Source organism: Notamacropus eugenii, chromosome X (genome assembly GCF_028372415.1).
Source record: "Notamacropus eugenii isolate mMacEug1 chromosome X, mMacEug1.pri_v2, whole genome shotgun sequence".
NCBI lineage: Eukaryota > Metazoa > Chordata > Mammalia > Diprotodontia > Macropodidae > Notamacropus > Notamacropus eugenii.
This window is the reverse complement of record NC_092879.1, coordinates 95,240,727-95,259,167: the sequence shown is the minus strand read 5'-3', so window position 1 is coordinate 95,259,167 and position 18,441 is coordinate 95,240,727. Positions and strand designations below refer to the sequence as shown.

Below are 18,441 nucleotides of genomic sequence, written 5' to 3'. Positions count from 1 at the left end.
GAGAAATAAACCCTGAAAAAGGTTTATTAAAAAATGAAAAAAGAGCTATGTGTTCAGATTTTCAGAGATCCATTCATTACTGGAACATGTCTGTTCCCGTTCCAGAAAGATTCAAAACAAAGCAAAATACAATGCCTCCCCCCCCCTCCCCCCCGCCAAAAGTGAAGGAACTGAAATTTCCCGTGGAAGAGGGGAATGGTTGAAGAAATTGAGGCTTCATTTGGTACTGCGGTTCAATTAAGAACAAATAAAAGAACTCCCAAGAATTCTGAAAAACCTGTTATGAAATAGGGTAAAGTGAACAAAGCAGAACAAGCAGACTCAAATCTAGACTTAAGAGATCTCTAATGGGAAAAATGCCTCAATGGGGAGGAGGTAAAACAGGCAACCAAGCCTTCCAGAAATTGAGACTAATTGCAAGGTTGCATTTTGTATGCTGAAATGCATGCATTTAAACTAAGTTGCAGGGAGGGAATATTCATTGACTTGCTGCTGCTTCCTGGGCAGATTCCTTGACATGTTTCATCAGCAGCTGGGGAGGAGATTATTCAGACTGTCTTCTTTTCACTTCGGAGGGACGGCTTACACATTAGCTTCTTATTCTCCCGTTGTTGTCATCGTGTCATTTTCCTCATCACTGTCATCGTCACCATCCTCATCATCATCTGGGAAGAAACAAATTTGGAGAATGGCTTATTTAAGGTTGGGGAGGGAATCACAAAGACTAGCTTCTCTGGGGAACCAAAGATCAAAGCACTTCCTGACAGATTAAAAATGCAGAATGAGACATACAGTTTTGGACATAGCACGTCATGGAATTAGCTTCACTTGACTATGAATATTTTTTGAAGGTTTTCTTTTTGTTCTCTTTGAGGTGGAAAATAGGGAAAAAATGCTTGCTAATTACAAACATAATGAAATTAATTTTAAAAAACTAGCTTCTCTATGGACGAGGCATGGGGTGGGTGGGAGCTGGGGTTACTTACCATCTGGCTCCTGGGGAGGAATCACTTCAGCGGCAGGTTTCCTTGGCATCGGGGATAAGGAAAACTTCAACATTTGCTTCTCTGAGCCCTGGGAAGGAAGAGACTCAACCCTCTGCATCCTCTGTTTCCAAGAAGGATAACGGACCTGGGAAATAAAAGACTCAGCAACTGGCTTTTCAGCTGGGAAAGAAGATTCAGAGACTAGCTTCTTCTGGTCCCGGGAAAGAGGAGATTCACAAAATAGACTTTTTGGAGCTGAAACATATTCAGAGGATCGCTTTTTCCTTACTGATGAAGATGATCTAGGGAGCATCTTAGGGCATAGTGAATAAGAGGCATAAAACCGCTCTTCAGACAAGAAATCTGGAGACTTGTGGTGTGGCATCTTTTGCACATGGGAACCAGGAAACTCAGAGGCTAGCTTTCTCACTGGAGTACTTGTCCTAGGGACTGCTGTAGCAGAAGTTTTGTAGGCTGAACTGCCGTCAGACGGGAAATCTGAAGACTTGTGGTGTGGCATCTTTTTTTGCACATGGGAACCAGAAAACTCAGAGGCTAGCTTTCCCACTGGAGTACTCGTCTTAGGGACTGCTGCAGCAAAAGCTTTGTAGGCTGAACTGCCCTCAGATGGGAAATCTGAAGACTTGTGGTGTGGCATCTTTTGCACACGGGAACCAGAAAACTCAGAGGCTAGCTTTCCCACTGGAGTACTCGTCTTAGGGACTGCTGCAGCAAAAGCTTTGTAGGCTGAACTGCCCTCAGACGGGAAATCTGAAGACTTGTGGTGTGGCATCTTTTTTTGCACATGGGAACCAGAAAACTCAGAGGCTGGCTTTCTCACTGGAGTACTTGTCCTAGGGACTGCTGCAGCAAAAGCTTTGTAGGCTGAACTGCCCTCAGACGGGAAATCTGAAGACTTGTGGTGTGGCATCTTTTGTACACGGGAACCAGAAGACTCAGAGGCTAGCTTTCCCACTGGAGTACTTGTTCTAGGCACTGCTGCAGCAAAAACTTTGTAGGCTGAACTGCCCTCAGACGGGAAATCTGAAGACTTGTGGTGTGGCATCTTTTGTACACGGGAACCAGAAAATTCAGAGGCTAGCTTTTTCACTGGAGTACTTGTTGTAGGAACTGCTGCAGCAAAAGCTTTGTAGGCTGAACTGCCTTCAGATGGGAAATCTGAAGACTTGTGGTGTGGCATCTTTTGCACATGGGAACCAGAAAACTCAGAGGCTAGCTTTCCCACTGGAGTACTTGTCGTAGGAACTGCTGCAGCAAAAGCTTTGTAGGCTGAACTGCCCTCAGACGGGAAATCTGAAGACTTGTGGTGTGGCATCTTTTGTACACGGGAACCAGAAAATTCAGAGGCTAGCTTTCTCACTGGAGTACTTGTCGTAGGAACTGCTGCAGCAAAAGCTTTGTAGGCTGAACTGCCTTCAGATGGGAAATCTGAAGACTTGTGGTGTGGCATCTTTTGCACGTGGGAACCAGAAAACTCAGAGGCTAGCTTTCCCACTGGAGTACTTGTTGTAGGAACTGCTGCAGCAAAAGCTTTGTAGGCTGAACTGCCTTCAGATGGGAAATCTGAAGACTTGTGGTGTGGCATCTTTTGCACACGGGAACCAGAAAACTCAGAGGCTAGCTTTCCCACTGGAGTACTTGTCGTAGGAACTGCTGCAGCAAAAGCTTTGTAGGCTGAACTGCCCTCAGACGGGAAATCTGAAGACTTGTGGTGCGGCATCTTTTGTACACGGGAACCAGAAAATTCAGAGGCTAGCTTTCTCACTGGAGTACTTGTAGGAACTGCTGCAGCAAAAGCTTTGTAGGCTGAACTGCCTTCAGATGGGAAATCTGAAGACTTGTGGTGTGGCATCTTTTGCACATGGGAACCAGAAAACTCAGAGGGTAGCTTTCCCATTAGAGGTATGGGGGGGGATGGTATATTGCGAACTGACGAAGACTGTGAGATTGACTCGTCGTCAAACAGTAAATCAAGAGACTGGTATTCAAAACTTGGCTTCTTCTCCAACAGAGGAGACTCAGAGGGTGGTTTCCCTTGGACTTTGCTATAATACCCACATGATGCCTTACTTTCAAACATGAAACGGAGACACTTAGGATATGGTGGTGTCTCCGTGGTGGAAGAAGACAGAGGAGAAGCAGCAGCAGCAGCAGAGAGTGCTTTTTTTCCCGGTGAAGAAGATTCAGAGACTTCTGACCTCTTGTATGAGAATGAAGTGTAATCATGGGTTTCCTCATACTCTGTTTGGAGATTGCAAGATGAGGATCTTGGCCTTGCCTGTTCCTGGATAGCAGAAGACTCAAAAACTGGCTTCTTTCCTGATGAAGAAGGAGGATCTGAGATTTCTTTGTCACTGACTTGGTAAGAAGGCAAATCGAACATGAATTCAAAAGCCTTCTGGGATGGCATTGCCAGTATTGTTGAAGGTGAATAATCATATACTGACTTCTTTCTTACTTTAGAACGAGAGTCAGAAACTGCTGCCTTGTGGACCTTGGAAGAAAACGCACTGGATGACTTGTTTTGAAACCGAGACTTACGGGACCTACAAGACTTGAAAGGTTGCTGTGGAGGAGAAAATTTATAAAGTGGCATCTTTCCCACTTGAGAAGATTCAGGGGATACCACCTTGGGGACCCTTGAAGCAGAAGACTTATAGGCTGAACTGTTGTCAGATGGGTGATCCAAAGACTTGCCTTGTACCTTGGAGAAAGGATAAATCTCAGAGCTCGGCTTTCCCACTGGAGAAGCAGTGCTGCTAAGTCTTAGGACTTGCTGAAATGAAGGCAGCTCCCAGGTAGACTTGCCCTTAAACAGTGTTTCTAGACTCTGATTGTATGAGTGCAGCACTGCAGGAGAAATGTCAGCAATTGGCTTGCTTCTCAACATGAGAGGGGTCTCAGAGAGTCGTGAGCTTTGTACCTGGCTAGATGTGCTGGGTGGCTGGTCCTCAAACAGATCCCGAGACCCGTATGGTGTTTTATCTGTAGGAGAAGATTGAGAACAAGAAAACTTCCGGTCTGGTTTCTTTCCCAACGAAGGAAACTCAAAGAGTCGTATCTGTTGGGCTCGGCTAGAAGATGATACACCAGCTGAGTTCTTGTCATTGTTATCATCATCAAAAGGGTGGCGGTGTGGTGTCGCTGCTGCAGGAGGAAATTCAGAGCCCAGTTGCTTTACCCAGGGAGAAGACTCTGAGGGTGGTTTTGACCCGTCGAATAGGTCAAAAGAAAAGTCAGCTGGGCCATCATCAAACAGGCGAACAGGAGACTGGTGGTGACGTGTCTGTGCTTTAGAAGAAAGGCTAGAGCCTGGCTTCTTTCCAAATAGAGGAGAGTGAGAGGGTACTGACCCATCGAATAGGTCAAACGAAAAGTCAGCTGGGCCATCATCAAACAGGCAGAGAGAAGACTGGCTGTGTGGTGTCTGTGCTTTAGGAGAAAGGCTACAGCCTGGCTTCTTTCCCAATAGAGGAGAGTGAGAGGGTACTGACCCATCGAATAGGTCAAACGAAAAGTCAGCTGGGCCATCATCAAACAGGCAAACAGAAGACTGGCTGTGTGGTGTCTGTGCTTTAGGAGAAAGGCTACAGCCTGGCTTCTTTCCCAATAGAGGAGAGTGAGAGGGTACTGACCCTTCGAATAGGTCAAAAGAAAAGTCAGCTGGGCCATCATCAAACAGGCAAACAGAAGACTGGCTGTGTGGTGTCTGTGCTTTAGGAGAAAGCTTAGAGCCTGGCTTCTTTCCCAATACAGAAGAATCAGAGGGTAGTGGCCCTTGTACCTGGCTGGAAGAAGACTTACCAGCAGATTTGCTATCAAGCAGGCAAGCAAAAGACTTATTGTATGGCATCTTCTGTGTAGGAGAAAGTTGATAAATTGGCTTCTTTCTCAATAGGGAAAGGAATTGAGATAGTGGCATTTGTGCCTGGCTAGAATAAAATGCACCAGCACATTTGTTATCAAGCAGAAAATCAAGAGACTTACTGTGTGGCATCTTCTGTGTAGGAGAAAGTTGATAAATTGGCTTGTCTCTCTGTAGGAAAGGGTAAGAGGAAGGGAAAGGACCAAGTGCCTTGTGGACTGATGGATGGGCTGACTTGTCCTCCATCAGAAAATCAGACCTGCAGGGAGCCTGGTCTGGAGGAAAAACCTGATATAGTGGCATATTTCGTGCTGGAGAAGCGACTTTGGAGACTACTGCCTCCTCCGTGTGGTGACGAAAGAAAAGATAATCAAAAAGTAGTTTCTTTGAAGGCGGGGAGCCTTCCCCCTCTATTTCTACCTTAACCTTAATCTTTCTCTCTGACTTCTGCATATGTGGGGTTTTGCAAAGACAGGTAGGGCTTTTTACAGTAGGGGTACTTGGCTTGGTTGAGCAGATGATGTTTTGAGAAAGATCGCTAGTGTCCTCGTTAGGGACTTGGGTTTTCCCAGAAAGGGCTGCTGTTTCTCCTGCTGGGGATCTTTTGGGGGGTGGCCTACCTGTCGGGATGTCACTTTCACGGTAGCCATCACCAGAAATGTCGTCGCGTTCCGCCATGGTGGAAGCGGCTCTCTCACAGACGCCTCACCTTTCCGTAATCTCGTGATCACGCAAACTCTCGCGGGATCCCGTGCCCTCTAGCAGGCCCCTCCACCATTCTTGAACAAGCTGCCCAGATCACTGTAGGCCCCAAGTCAGCACCCTCAGGTTAGTCAAGCCTCTGAAGTGGGCTTGGGCTGTGGCCCCTGGGCTCTCAGCAGGTGTAGATTCTGAGGCCCTGGGGAGAGCGGGGACCCTGAGACAATCTCTTGAGGTAAAGCTCACCTAGACCTCGACTGCTCAACCGCCACCTCGTTCTCGGTCTGGCGCGTCGTCTCGTTCTGGAGCGTTGTCTCGTTGTGGCGCGTCGTCTCGTTCTGGAGCGTCGTCTCGTTGTGGTGCGTCGTCTCGTTCTGGAGCGTCGTCTCGTTGTGGCGCGTCGTCTCGTTCTGGAGCGTTGTCTCGTTGTGGCGCGTCGTCTCGGTCTGGCGCGTCATCTCGGTCTGGCGCGTCGTCTCGTTCTGGAGCGTAGTCTCGTTGTGGTGCGTAGTCTCATTCTCCCGCCTGATCTCGTTCTCAAGTTCCATCTCGTTTTCATTCTCCCGCCCAGTGGTGTTCTGGTTGTCGCCATCTTGCGGAGCAACCTCTTAGCTTGTGGGGCACCCCACTGTGCTGGCCAGCCCAGTTTGGGTGGTACTTTGCCGTGCCAGCCCGCCCTTACACAAGAGGTCTGACTCCTTCCATACGCAGAAACCCTTGCATTCTCTTTACCTTCTAATAATGATTTTTGAGGGGAAAAAAAAGTGGGATGAATACTTAAGCCTATTATTCATGCTAATCAGATTTTTCTTGTGTATTAAAAGTGCTGAAGGTTCCCACGTGTGTGTGGGGGGCACATAAGATCATAGGTTTTGAGGTGGAAAAGATCTTAGGAATCAGCTAACTCCCTCCCTTGACAGATGGGAAAACTTGATATTAAGAGGAGGAAATGACTTGGCTAAAGTCATATAGTCAACACCTGTCATTGTAAACATTTGAACCCTAGGCCTCATGGGATCACATATTTATAAACTAGAGATCATTTACTTCTTTCCCTTAATTTTATAGTGGGTAACAATGAGGTCCGGAGAAGTTAGTGAGATACCCTGGGTCTAGGATGTGTGAAACTTTGTCTCACAGGAACACAAATCCATGACTGGACTTTAGAGCGCATCTAGTTTAACTCCTTTATTTTACACAGGAAGAAACTGAGGTAAGGGTGCGGATGGGGGGAATGACAATTACAGTGAGGAAGCTAATAAAAATCAGTGCAGGAACTTGAAGCCTCATCTCTTAGGATTCTGAGCTGAAAGGAACCCTGAAGTCATGTAGGACAGCTCCTGTATTTGATACAAGTGGTAATTGAAGCCCAGAAAGGGGAAAGGGATCAGCACAGGGTCATCTAGCAGTTAGCTACAGGTTAAGAATTCGAACCAGGCCTTCAGACTTCCTAATCCTTTCTACCACACCCGGGCTTGTTGCCCCTTGGTTCTCAACAACATTACATTTTTTTTGAGGTCACTTGAAATAATGTTTTATTTTTGGAGATTGAAAACCGCTAGGGAGTGAGTGACTCATTAGCATAAGTCTAAAAGAAAAAAAACAACACCCAGAGACTCGGGTACATGAAAACACAGGGTAGAAGACTCAGATGTTAGACTTCTGGGCTTGGACTGTAATCAGCCGACAGGGTGTGTCCTCATAATTTTGGTTTAGTTTTAAGCGCACTTGCTTTCTGTTCAGATAATAGGAACACCAAACAGATTTGATATTTTCTAGAGGTTTCTGTACTCCAGAATGGTGTGTTAGGATTCGTAAAGGCATGAAAGCTATCTGTAATTGTGTCTCCTTACTCCATGCCCTACCTAAATGAATCCAGCTCCCCTCACCCCACCCCCCAATCCCATTTTCAGCTCAAGGTTAGTGACCTTGGCTGATGGGATGTGACAACTTCTTTCATGAGGACTCAGACTTTGGGTGCATCCCCAGTTGAGAAGGCTTGGTTGGGCCTACTTTGCTTACTGGACTTTGGGAAGGACATAGCCAGGAAGTAAGTGGAGGAAGGGGTACAAAGAATAGAGGGGGAAGATGAGTTCATACCCATTTTGATAGTTCCTTAAGTTGGCCATAGGTGTCAAGGGAAACCAGGTCAGCATGGGGAACTGTCTTTATATGTCCTCACCATTACTGGGAAACCAATTCAGGAAGACATCTCCTGGGGTGATGGGGTCAGGAAGTCAGCCTAGATCAGCCTGAATGCAAAGGATCAGGTTTTGTTCCCCTGGTGCATTGGAAGGACACTTTCTTACTCCAAAGCCATCTTGCTTCATAAAGATCATGGATTCCAGCTGGAGGGAACCTCAGAGGTCCTTCTAGTCTAGTGATGTGTGCGTGTTCATCCTTCATTGCCCAAAGAAGACCATGCCATCAGAGAAATAATGACATGACTCACACTTGACTTTGTTTTGAGGGAGGGAGGGCTGGGTAGGTCACCAGCCTCCTTCTTCTCCACAGCCATCTGAATCCAGTGACCAGATATTCATCAGGATAACTGGAGATGACCCAGGATGAGGCCATTGGGGCTAAGTGACTTGCCCAAGGTCACACAGCTAGTGAGTATCAAGTGTCTGAGGTGAAACTTGAGTCCTCCTGACTCCTGCACTGGTGCGCTATCCACTGCACCACCTAGCTGCCCCTAATCCAGTGATGTAGAACCCAAATAGAAATAGATCCCTGCCACCTGCATATTGACTTAGAAAACCATACATTAGCTTTATCTAGGTGGATTGTATTTTATTTGTTAAACATTTCCCATTAACATTTGAATCTGGTTCCACCCTGGAAGTCTTGCCTGAATTTGCCACTTGACCCAATCCAACCCCCTCATTTCATTTATTTGTGTTCATTTTAAAAATGATCTTAGCAAACATAAGATAAGAAGAGTGCTTTGGCCAGAGGATCAGGCATGACAATTTCTATCATGAACAGTGTGCTTTTTAAAGAACATATAGGTAAATTCAGCACGTCGCTTTCAGAGCCATCCTTCATATCTGTGATTCCTTCTGTTTTCTTTGCAGTAAAAAAAAATGCTTCATTGACTTTTTTCTTTTGGGAGGAGGGGCTACCATCTCCCTAGTTGCCTTCTCCTTCCCAACTTCCCCTCTCCCACTTTGGAAAGAAAAGCACAGGCCTTGCCTCAAATACAGGTAGCCAAGCAAGACAAATTCCCACATTGGCTGTGTTGGAGAATGTGTGTTCTCCTGGGTCTGTCCACTTCACTGTATCACATTCTGTAGGATCCTTCCAGTTTTTCTGAAACTATCCATTCCTTATTTCTTACTAAGTACCTTCATCCACCATAATTTGTTTACCTGTTCCCTAGTTTGTGGACACTCCCTTAACTTCTAGTTTGTTTTTTTTTCTTTTGCTATAACAAAAAGATCTTTCTTTTAATAAAGGCCCAGAGAGGGATCAAACCATTTATCTAGTCTATCCCTCTCATTTTATGGAGGAGGAAACTGAGGCCCAAAAAAGGCAAATGATACATAGTTAACTCCTTACTTGAGCATTTCCCTTTCTCTGCTCAGACCCATTTCTCTGTGGGGTTCTATTCCTTTTACTGCCCCTGAGCCCCAGGGCCACAGCATCACATACTCATTCCCGTTATATCATCCTTAGCTCCTTCCCCCCATGCTCTAATGGCTGCTCCCTAAATGTTTCTGGTCCTTAAATGGCTTCATTCAAAGCTCAAGTGAAGAGAGCTTTTTTGTTTTTGGTTTTGTTTTGTTTAAAGTTCAATTTTATTTTCAGTTCTAAATTCTCTCCCTCACCCACCCATTGAGAAGGCAAGAAAAACAAAGCCCATTCCATATCTGTATAGTCATGCAAAACTTATTTCCCCCAAAGAGAAGAAAATTAGCTTCACTCTATCCAGGGAGTCTTTGGAAGTACGGTTGGCCAGCATGTTGATCAGATTTTGGAAGGATTCACACTTAAACTTGACTTGAATGAGAACAGACCCTCCCAGAGGGCTTGAGAGTTTGCCCAGTGGCAGCCCGTGTAGTCTATTCTGGAAAATGGGGATAGTAATAGCATCTCTCAGGGTTATAGAGAAGATCCAATCAAATGCATTTTGTAAAATACTTTGTAAACCACAGCGGACTATGGAATACTATTGTTATTACAACGGTGATGATGATGACAGTGGAAAGTGCCCTGGCTTTGGAGGCAAGGGGACCTGGGTTCCAATCCTGCCTTGGCAGTCACCCAGCCTGGGTGATCCTTAAGTAAGGAGGTTTGATGCCAGTGCCTTTAAGGTCCTTTCAGTTGTACCACAACAATGGCCCTGGGAAGTAGGTAAGACAGGTATTCATTCTTAGCTTCATTTTATAGATGAGGAGATAGAGGATGGTCTTCCTGACTCCGAATGCCCCAGTGAACCCCCCCCCCCCGCCCCAACTTGATGCACTTTGCCAAGGGGAACTGGGCACCCTGCAGAGGGTGGTGCTCTAAGCAGAAGATTCCCAAATCTCAGTAGTGAGACAGAAGCTGGCTGGAGCTCCATAGCTTTCCTGAGGGCTGTCTAGTCAGGGCAAGGGGCAGGCATTATTCTGTTTTCCAGCTGAAGAAACTGAGTCTCTAGGGGGGTGATAATGTTATGGACTAAACTGATGTCACAGGGACAGCTAGGCTGGGCCTGGAGTCAGGAAGACATGAATTCAGGTGCGGCTAGCTGTGTGACCCCAGGGAAATCACTTAACCCTGTCTGCCTCAGTTTCCTTACCTGTAAAATGAGTTGGAGAAGGAAATGGCAAGCCACTCTGGTATTTTTGCCAAGAAAACCTTAAATGAGGTTACAAAGAATCCAACAGAATTAAAAACAACCAAAGAACTACAACACCAAAGGGACACTTAAAGACAGTTCTGTTTCCGGCTGCCACGCTCCTTTTAGTATGGTCTAGCTCATTCGGCCTTTATTTCCAGGTGTAATTAGCTGAATAAATTAAAAAAAGGAAAGTAGAGGAAAGGTATGTGTGTTAATGGTGATTAGACAGTGGTGTCAAGATAGTAACCCAATTTTCGGTGTATGACAACTCAAACTCAGGGTTATAAGAGAAGAGTTGGAAAGGTCCTTTCATCTGGTCCAACCCCCTTAGGTTATAGAGAAGTGCTCCGAGGCCCAGGATGGAGGAAGGGCTTGCTCCTTGGCACCACAGGCTAAAAGGGGATTCAAATTGAGATCTTGGGAATCCAGAAAGGAAGCATGTTATAGTAGAGAAAGTGCCGTGTTTGAACCCTGACTGTGGCTGAACTCCTTGTGGGACCTTGATTAAGTCACTTACCTGTGGATCTGAGCTCCCTCTCTCCTTCCCTTTCCCCATCTTGAAAAACAAAGGAGCTGGGACTAGATCCCCTCTAGGGGACACAAAAGAGATCTCTTGTTCAGTCTTTTTCCAGTTGTATCATACTCTCTGGGGCGCCACTGGGGTTTTCTTGGTAAAACTACTGGAGTGGACTTGGCTGGGATCACACAGCTAGGAAGCTGCTGAGGCTGGGATTTTTGAACTCGGGTCTTCCTAACTTCAGGCCCAGCACTCTTTCCACTATGGTGCCAACTCGCTGCCCCAACTCCTCTACTATTTTTAAAAATTAATGCCTTTTGTTTTTACATTATTTCCAAATATCCCCCTCACCTCTGATTCTCCACCCCCTCCCTTTCCTAAGTAGTGAGCCTTCCTTCAAAACATAGAAAAACAGTTAAGGAAAACAGATGGCCACATTTGGGCAGTATATGCAACATTCTGGCCCCACATTCCCTTCCTTCCAAGGAAAGGTGCCCTTTGACCTCTTAAAAAGTGGATCTGTAGAACCTATATAAGAACCTATATAAGACTGCACCTCCAGGGAGGGAGGGGAAAAAATGTAAGCTATATGGAAGTGATTGTAGAACACTGAAAACAAATAAAATAATTTTAAAAATAAAATAAATTAAATTAAAAAATTTTTAAAAAAGTGGTTCCGAGGGGACAGCATAGTCCTGTCATAATACTGTAACTTTCGTTCGATTTTCCACCATCCTTGTCATCATCCTTATTTTGTCTGGCTCACTATGCCCCCTGATGAAGTAGATAAAATAAGGGGATCATTCCAGAGTCTGTACATAGGAAAAACTGCAACAAGAACTCTGAATTGTTCCAGTCAGTGGCTGGAAGTGAGTGTGAAACCCCAGTTTCCCAAGCCCAAGTCTGGTCCCTTTTTTTTTTTTTTTTTTTTTGCTAGAATGGGGTTGATTTGGAGTTCAGTACTCTCTGACAGGAGGGGCAGAGGGAGTGAGGAAGGTCTAAATTCAAAACTAGCCTCAGTCATTGACTAGCTATGCGAGCCTGGACCCTTTGAGCCTCAGTTTCCCCTTGCATCAAATGAAGGCTATAATAGTACCTCCCTCACCTCCTGTGTTGCTAGGATCAAAGGAGATGACATATAAAGCAGGTCAAGGGCTCTGTCAGTGTTGGCTCTTATTAGAAGAGGGAGGTTGGGAGGGACTTTAATGATGACTTAGCTGAGCCCCCAGAGCAGGTGAGGGTAGAGGGGGAAGGAGGAAGAAACTGGAGGTCCTCCTAGGAGTAACTATTAGGTATCCATTTAAATGGCAGATTGTAGCTGGTGACAGAGTATGAGCTCCTTGAGGGTACAGATTTGTTTTAGGATCTTTGAATGCTGGGTCCAGAGCTCAGAGGATCCCAGGAGCATGTTGTCCAGCTCCTTAATTTTAGAGTTGAAGGAGCTGAAACCCAGGAAAGGAAGGTTGTGACTTGTATCAAAAGTGGGATTGGAACCCAGGATTTCTGACTCCAGAGCCAGGCACCTTTCCACTGTACCTCACTGCCTCTTTGAGGGGCGAGGAGGGAAAAAGTGGAAGGAGGGGCTCTTTGCCATTGTCAGGCTATTTCTTTCTTATTGTGTATTACCTTTAACAGAAACTCAATCCCCACCGGCCCTCCGAAGGCCCTGGTTCAGATAGCAAGAGTTCTTCTGGAGTGGCTTGGACATTGGGGAGAATCTGGCTCCTTAACGTTCTAAAATAAGCAAGTTCCTTGGTGACTTTTTAAGCTTTCCACTAGGTCTATAGGTTGTAGCTGTTTAATGTAGGGTGGGGGAGAAGCCCTCCGTCAGAAGGGCTCTTTGGGGTTCCAGTCTTGAGGGAACTGATGGGGTCCTATTCTGGCTCCAGTGGCAGTGGGAAGAAGGTTGGCTTTTCAGCTTGGCTTTCTAGGTGTGGGCAGATGGTGGTGTGACTGCTGGAAGACCTAGCTCTTCCTTCACTCCTTGTTGGTGCCACAGAGTCCACCTGCTTGCGGTTCTCCTGCTTGCAGGTTAGCTTTTCATTTGAAATTTATGATTTTGGCAATTGAAGCTTGTTTTTTTTGTCAGCTTTGTCCAGGACTGCTCACTTTAAATAATAACAATGTAACGGTTATAATATTAAAGCGCATTGTTCCATGAGATAATGTTACTTTGCTGCCCTCTGTGTAAGAAAGGTTTATGCTGCATTAGGAGAGTCCTGGCTTCATGTCTACAGCAGAGGCTTTGATTGGCACATGAAATGACGAATGCAGGTTACAAAGTGACTTAGAATCCACTGGGAATCGGTAGTGATGCATGCAATTGGATAAATGTTAGATTACTAAGGACTGCCTTCCACTTCAAAATAAGCTAAAATAACCAGTAATCCCTATAATTTTGGCATGTTAAGCATTTGGGAGAACTTCTGTAATAGCTGTCAAGGATGGAACAAGATCAAAGGTTTAGAGCCAGAAGCAGGAGAAAGGAACAAGAACTATGTGCCAGGTACTGGGCCAAGCACATTACAAATCTCTGTTTTGCTTTCCCTTAATAATCCTGGGAAGTAGGTACTGGTATCACCTCCATTTTACAGGTGAGGAAACTGAGGCAGACCAAGGTGAAGTGACTTATTCAGAGTCACACAGTAATTACAGGTATCTGAGACTACACTTGAACTCAGGTCTTTCTGACTACAAGCCCAGCGTTCTACTACGGTGCTGCCTACTGACGCAAAAACATGTACTAAATGCCCAACTCCATTTTACTATAACAAGAGGGAAGGCCTGGGGCTTGAAACCCAAGCCCAGGGTTTTTCCCATTACCTCACACCAGGCTCTGGTTGGCCAAGTTCGACAGCAGGAGAGAGGACCTCTCTCTAAGAGCAGAATACGGTACCAAAAGAACCATTTGCCTTTATGTTGCTCGGTCATTTCTCAGTTATGTCTGGCTCTTCTTGATCCCATTTAGGGTTTTCTTGGCAAAGATACTGGAGTGGTTTGCCATTTCCTTCTCCAAGTCATTTGACAGATGAGGAAACTGAGGCAAACAGGGTGAAGTGACTTGCCCAGGGCTTTGAAGTGTCTGAAACGAGATTTGAACTCAGATCCTCCTGACTGCCAGCCCAGTGCTCTATCCACTGAGCCACCTGGCTGCCCAATTTGCATTTATATATATTGTAACTTAAAGTTTACAAAACACTTGACATACACACGATATTATCTCATTTGAATTCTCACAACAACTCTGGCAGGACCCACAGGTTGTAGCCCCATTTTACCAACAGGAAAAATAAGGCCCACTGGCCCAGGCACCGCTAGTTAGTCCTCCAGCTTCCACGTCCAGTACTCAGCCATTGTGTGGGACAAGCCCGAGAGCACTGTCTTTGGGGAGCACGCGCCATGGATGCGCCATTGAACCTTGGGCAGTTTCACTTCCCAGTGGTGACCTTGCTTTTCTCTTGATCGGTAGCAGGCCCACCCAGTGTGATCTTGCTGGGCCAGGCAGTCTCTGGGATGCTGCTGGCTCTTGGCTTCATTCAGCCCTTCCTATGGTAAGTTTTTGGAGGAGGAGAATAGAAACACCCTCCCGTGTGAAGGTGAAAAATGAGGGATTGGGAAATGGGAGTTTGATACTGTTTAGTGCAGTAGGTTACTCTAGCTTCAGTTCAGTGAGTTTTCAGTAAGACAAGGACAATCCCCTTGCACCCCCCCCCCCCCCCCCGCCACCCCCCCCCCAGGCAATATGTATGGTTCAGGGGAAACTAGGCTATTCAGTCCCTTCCTGTGTGTCAGACTCGATGGCTTCCAAGGTCCCTGCTCTCCTCCTCCTCCCACGATTTCCAGAAATGTAGCTCTCTATGAAGTAGTATATCTACTCAATGAATGGATTACGCACAGATTAAGTGCTTACTGTGTGGGGGCTCTGTGATGAGAGTACAGGGGATACCCAGAAAGGCAAACAGTTAGTGCCTTTAAGTGGGGGGATATAACATGTAAGTAGCCAGATAAATAGATGAGAGTTTATCTCAGAGGGGAAGTTGGGGGAATGACGAGGACAGACCAGGAAAGACCTCTAAAAGAAGGGGGGATTTGAGCTAAGGCAGAAGTAGGGCAGCTACGTGGCACTGCAGTACATGAGCACCGAGCTGGGAGTCAGGAAGACCTGAGTTCAAATTTAGCCAGAGATATTTACTAGCTTTGTGACCCTGAGCAAGTCATTTCTCCGTTTGCCTCAGTCACCTCATCTGTAAAATGAGCTGGAGAAGGAAATGGAAAATCACTCCAGTGTCTTTGAATGCCTATAAAGGAAAGACTTTATATTTGATCCTGGAGGTCAGAGGGAGCCCCTGGAAAGGGGGGGGGGGAATTCAGCCTTGTACTTTGGGGAAATCACTTTGGAGTGTGGAGGATGAATTGGAGTGAGGAGAGACTGGAGGCAGTGAGACCAATTAGGCAGCTATTAGAATCTTTTCAGTAAGGCCTTGATGAGCTAAGGTGGTAGTTGTGTGATAGTGAGTGGGGAGCCAGAGGGAAGTCAGAAATAGCATGGTTTGGCAGCTGACTGAGGCTATGGGGGCTCCCCGTGAGCATTAGGGGTAGGGATGGCAGAGCTGGAACTATGGCAGTCAGTATTCCATGGGGTAAGAGGAAATGATCTCTCTCCTCTGAACTTTCATACCATCTTTTAAAAACAGTTTTCTGTTTTGTGTTATTCATACAACTTGTTGGGGCATGAAGTACTTCTGAATTACTACCCCAGCTTTAGCCTCTCCCTCCTCACTTCCTCCACAAACAGGATCCCTGAAAGCAGTCAAGCCACTGGGTATGGAACGTGAGGAGTCCAGGATGACTCCCGGGGTGTGACCTCAGGTGACGGAGAGGATGGGAATAGGGAAGGTAGGAAAAGGGCCAGCATTTGGAGGGGGCGGGGTGAGCTCAGTTCTGGACATGATGCATTTGAGATGCTTAAAATACATCTACTTTGAGATGTCCAAAAGACAGGTGAGGTCAGGAAAGAGATTAGGGCTGGATGGAAAAGCTGTGGGAGTGGATGAGATCATGGAGAAAGGACTGAGTGAAAAGTGAAGGGGGCCCAGGGCAGGACTTTGAGGAGCTCCCACAGTTAAGGGGCAGGGCACAGCCGAAGCATCAACCCAGGAGACTGACAAGGAGCGCCATGACTTAGGAAAGAACGAAGGAGGAGAAGGTGGACAAGGGTCCAGAGTGGCAGCAGAGAGGTCAAGGTTGGGCAAAGGGCCATCAGACTTTCCCATTGCCAGGTCACTGGTCACTTTGGAGAGAGCAGTTCCAGCTGTATGATGAGGTTCAGGAGTCAGATTGCAGAGTGATCAGAGGAAGGAGCCAGTCTAGGGAGAAGAGTTTAGGATGCTAGGTAGCCAGAATGCACAGGTCAAGTGAGGGGTTTTTTGAGGGTGAGGGGGACTTGGGCCTGTTTGCAGATAGCCAGGTAAGAAAGAGCCATTGGAGAGGAAGAAATTAAAAAGGAGGACATGGGGATGACTGTGGGGACAGGCTGCTGGAGAAAACTAGAGGGGATAGGATCCCAGTAAATGCAGAGGAGTTGGCCTTGGCAAGGGGTAGGGTTATCTTTCCATCTGAGAACAGAGTAAAGGAGGAGAGAGTGACATCTAGAAGACATCTGAGAGAAGAGGGAGGAGGACAGAAGAGGAAATTCTCAGCTGAGAGGGTGGGGGAGGAGGAGCCATGGAGGGTTTGAGGTGAGTGGGATAAGTAAGAAGTAAGAGTAGGATAAGTGGGAGGAATCAAATTGATTGCCTTGCTGCAGTGAGTTAAAATAAGGTAGTGGTCTCAGATAGGGTAGTGACCCTCCTCGGCACATGTTTAGGTGATTTTCTCCCATTTCATTCAGGATGCCATAAATAGGAGTGAAGAAGGTAGGTGGTGGAAGCGATCCAGAGTTGGGGTTTGACAAGATATGATTTGGTAACGGGCAAGGAATTAGAGAGGAGAGGATGCTGTGGAATGGAATTGGTTCTTATGGTAAAACCATAACTCTATAGGACTCCCAGGAAACAGGTAGGAAGTGCTTCTCTAATTGATAGCTTAATAGTTTCTTCCTTCTGACCCAGTTTTGAACACTATTTGGAAAGGTGTTTTCTAAATGGCAATCAGAATTGCCAATTGCATCATCTTTGTTTAGTGCTTAGGAAGAAAGAGGCCAGGGAACTTTTCCTTAAAATGTAGGATTTCCAAGATTTGCTACAGGAATAAAGTACATCCCAGCTCTTGCTGTCCAGGGGAGAAAACAGGCTCATCAAGTGTCTGAGCTGGTGGTCTGATGTGGGCTTGGAGGCAGATCTCACCCCTGACAGTTAGTACTGGAGTGACCCCATTTCATGCGCGATCAGCGGAGGAGAAGCACCTACCTCACAAAACTGTTGTGAAGCTTATGTGAGAGAATGTCTGTTAAGCTCATTGTGTATCTTAGGAGGTTGGAGAGTTAATTCATCTTTCTAAAAATCATGCACTTTGGCTTAGAGATGACATGTATTTCATCTTAAAAAGCATTACCCTTGATAAGTTCAGTTCTTTAAGCCTATATTAACTGCCTTCCGCTGTGCCAATGGGCTGGTAGGGCATCCATCCATCCATCCATCCATCCATCCATCCATCCATCCATCCATCAATCCATCCATCCATCCAGGCCCTGGTTTAGTTATGAACAGTAGATTTAATTTGACTTGGAGCTGAGATCAATAAAGAGGAGGGAGTCCCCTTTATTGATCTCCACAGCTAGCTCTAAGAGCATTTTGAGTATCTTGCAAGTCTGGAGCAAGGAGAGCTAAGGAAAGTAGATAAAAGATTTTCTTCCAGTCCTTTCCTCAGTGAGGAATGCGGGACCCTAGTTCTGGCCTTAATAGGTTGCTTTTCTATTCTGAGTATGCTTTTTAATGATTTCTTTCCATTGGTAGATCTCTTGGCAAAGTTTTTGGCGGGGTAAAGGAGAGGGCAACATGTGGGAACCCCCAGGGTAGAAACTCCAGAAATGCAGATGAGCAAATCTCCAGCTAAGTGTCAGGCATTGTGTAGACAATTGTCTAGACTTGGAGTAAATGATATGAATTCAAATACTTCCTCCAACGCTTCTTGTTCCAGTCACCTCACCTCCTTGGGCCTCAGTTTCCTGATCTGTTGTTTGGACTCAGTGGTCTCTAAAGTCTGTTCTAGCTCCGATGCTATAATCCAATGCTATGGAAACCTCAGAGAATTGCCAGTGGATGCTGATTGACACAGAGTGACAATGATATTCATAGAAAGTTCAGGTGAGGCATTAGGTGGTGGTTGTAGAGCAGGGGGATCAAGCCCAAATAGAATAGGGGCCGTGCATATTTTAACATTGTCTATTGTATTTTCATTTATTTTGTTAAATATTTCCCAGTTTCATCTCAATCTGGTTGGGGCCCCATGTTTGACAACCTCCGATGTGGAGACCTCAACAGTACCAGCTCACACCTGGATTATTTTGACCCCTGCTGGACAGAGCTGA

The 18,441-nt window shown here is 46.1% G+C and overlaps 2 protein-coding genes across 4 annotated transcripts in view; one reads left to right on the top strand and one right to left on the bottom strand.

Annotated features, from left to right (window-relative positions):
- Window positions 1–18,441, top strand: part of PLS3 (plastin 3) — a 93,417-nt gene that overhangs the window by 28,105 nt on the left and 46,871 nt on the right. The window lies entirely within an intron of this gene.
- On the bottom strand, window positions 507–5,641 carry LOC140515633 (uncharacterized). Its single transcript, XM_072626434.1, has 2 exons — window positions 987–5,641; window positions 507–665 (listed from the first exon to the last, which is right to left on the bottom strand). The coding sequence occupies exons 1-2, from the start codon at window positions 5,548–5,550 to the stop codon at window positions 598–600; spliced, it is 4,632 nt and encodes a 1,543-aa protein (XP_072482535.1). The 5' UTR covers window positions 5,551–5,641; the 3' UTR covers window positions 507–597.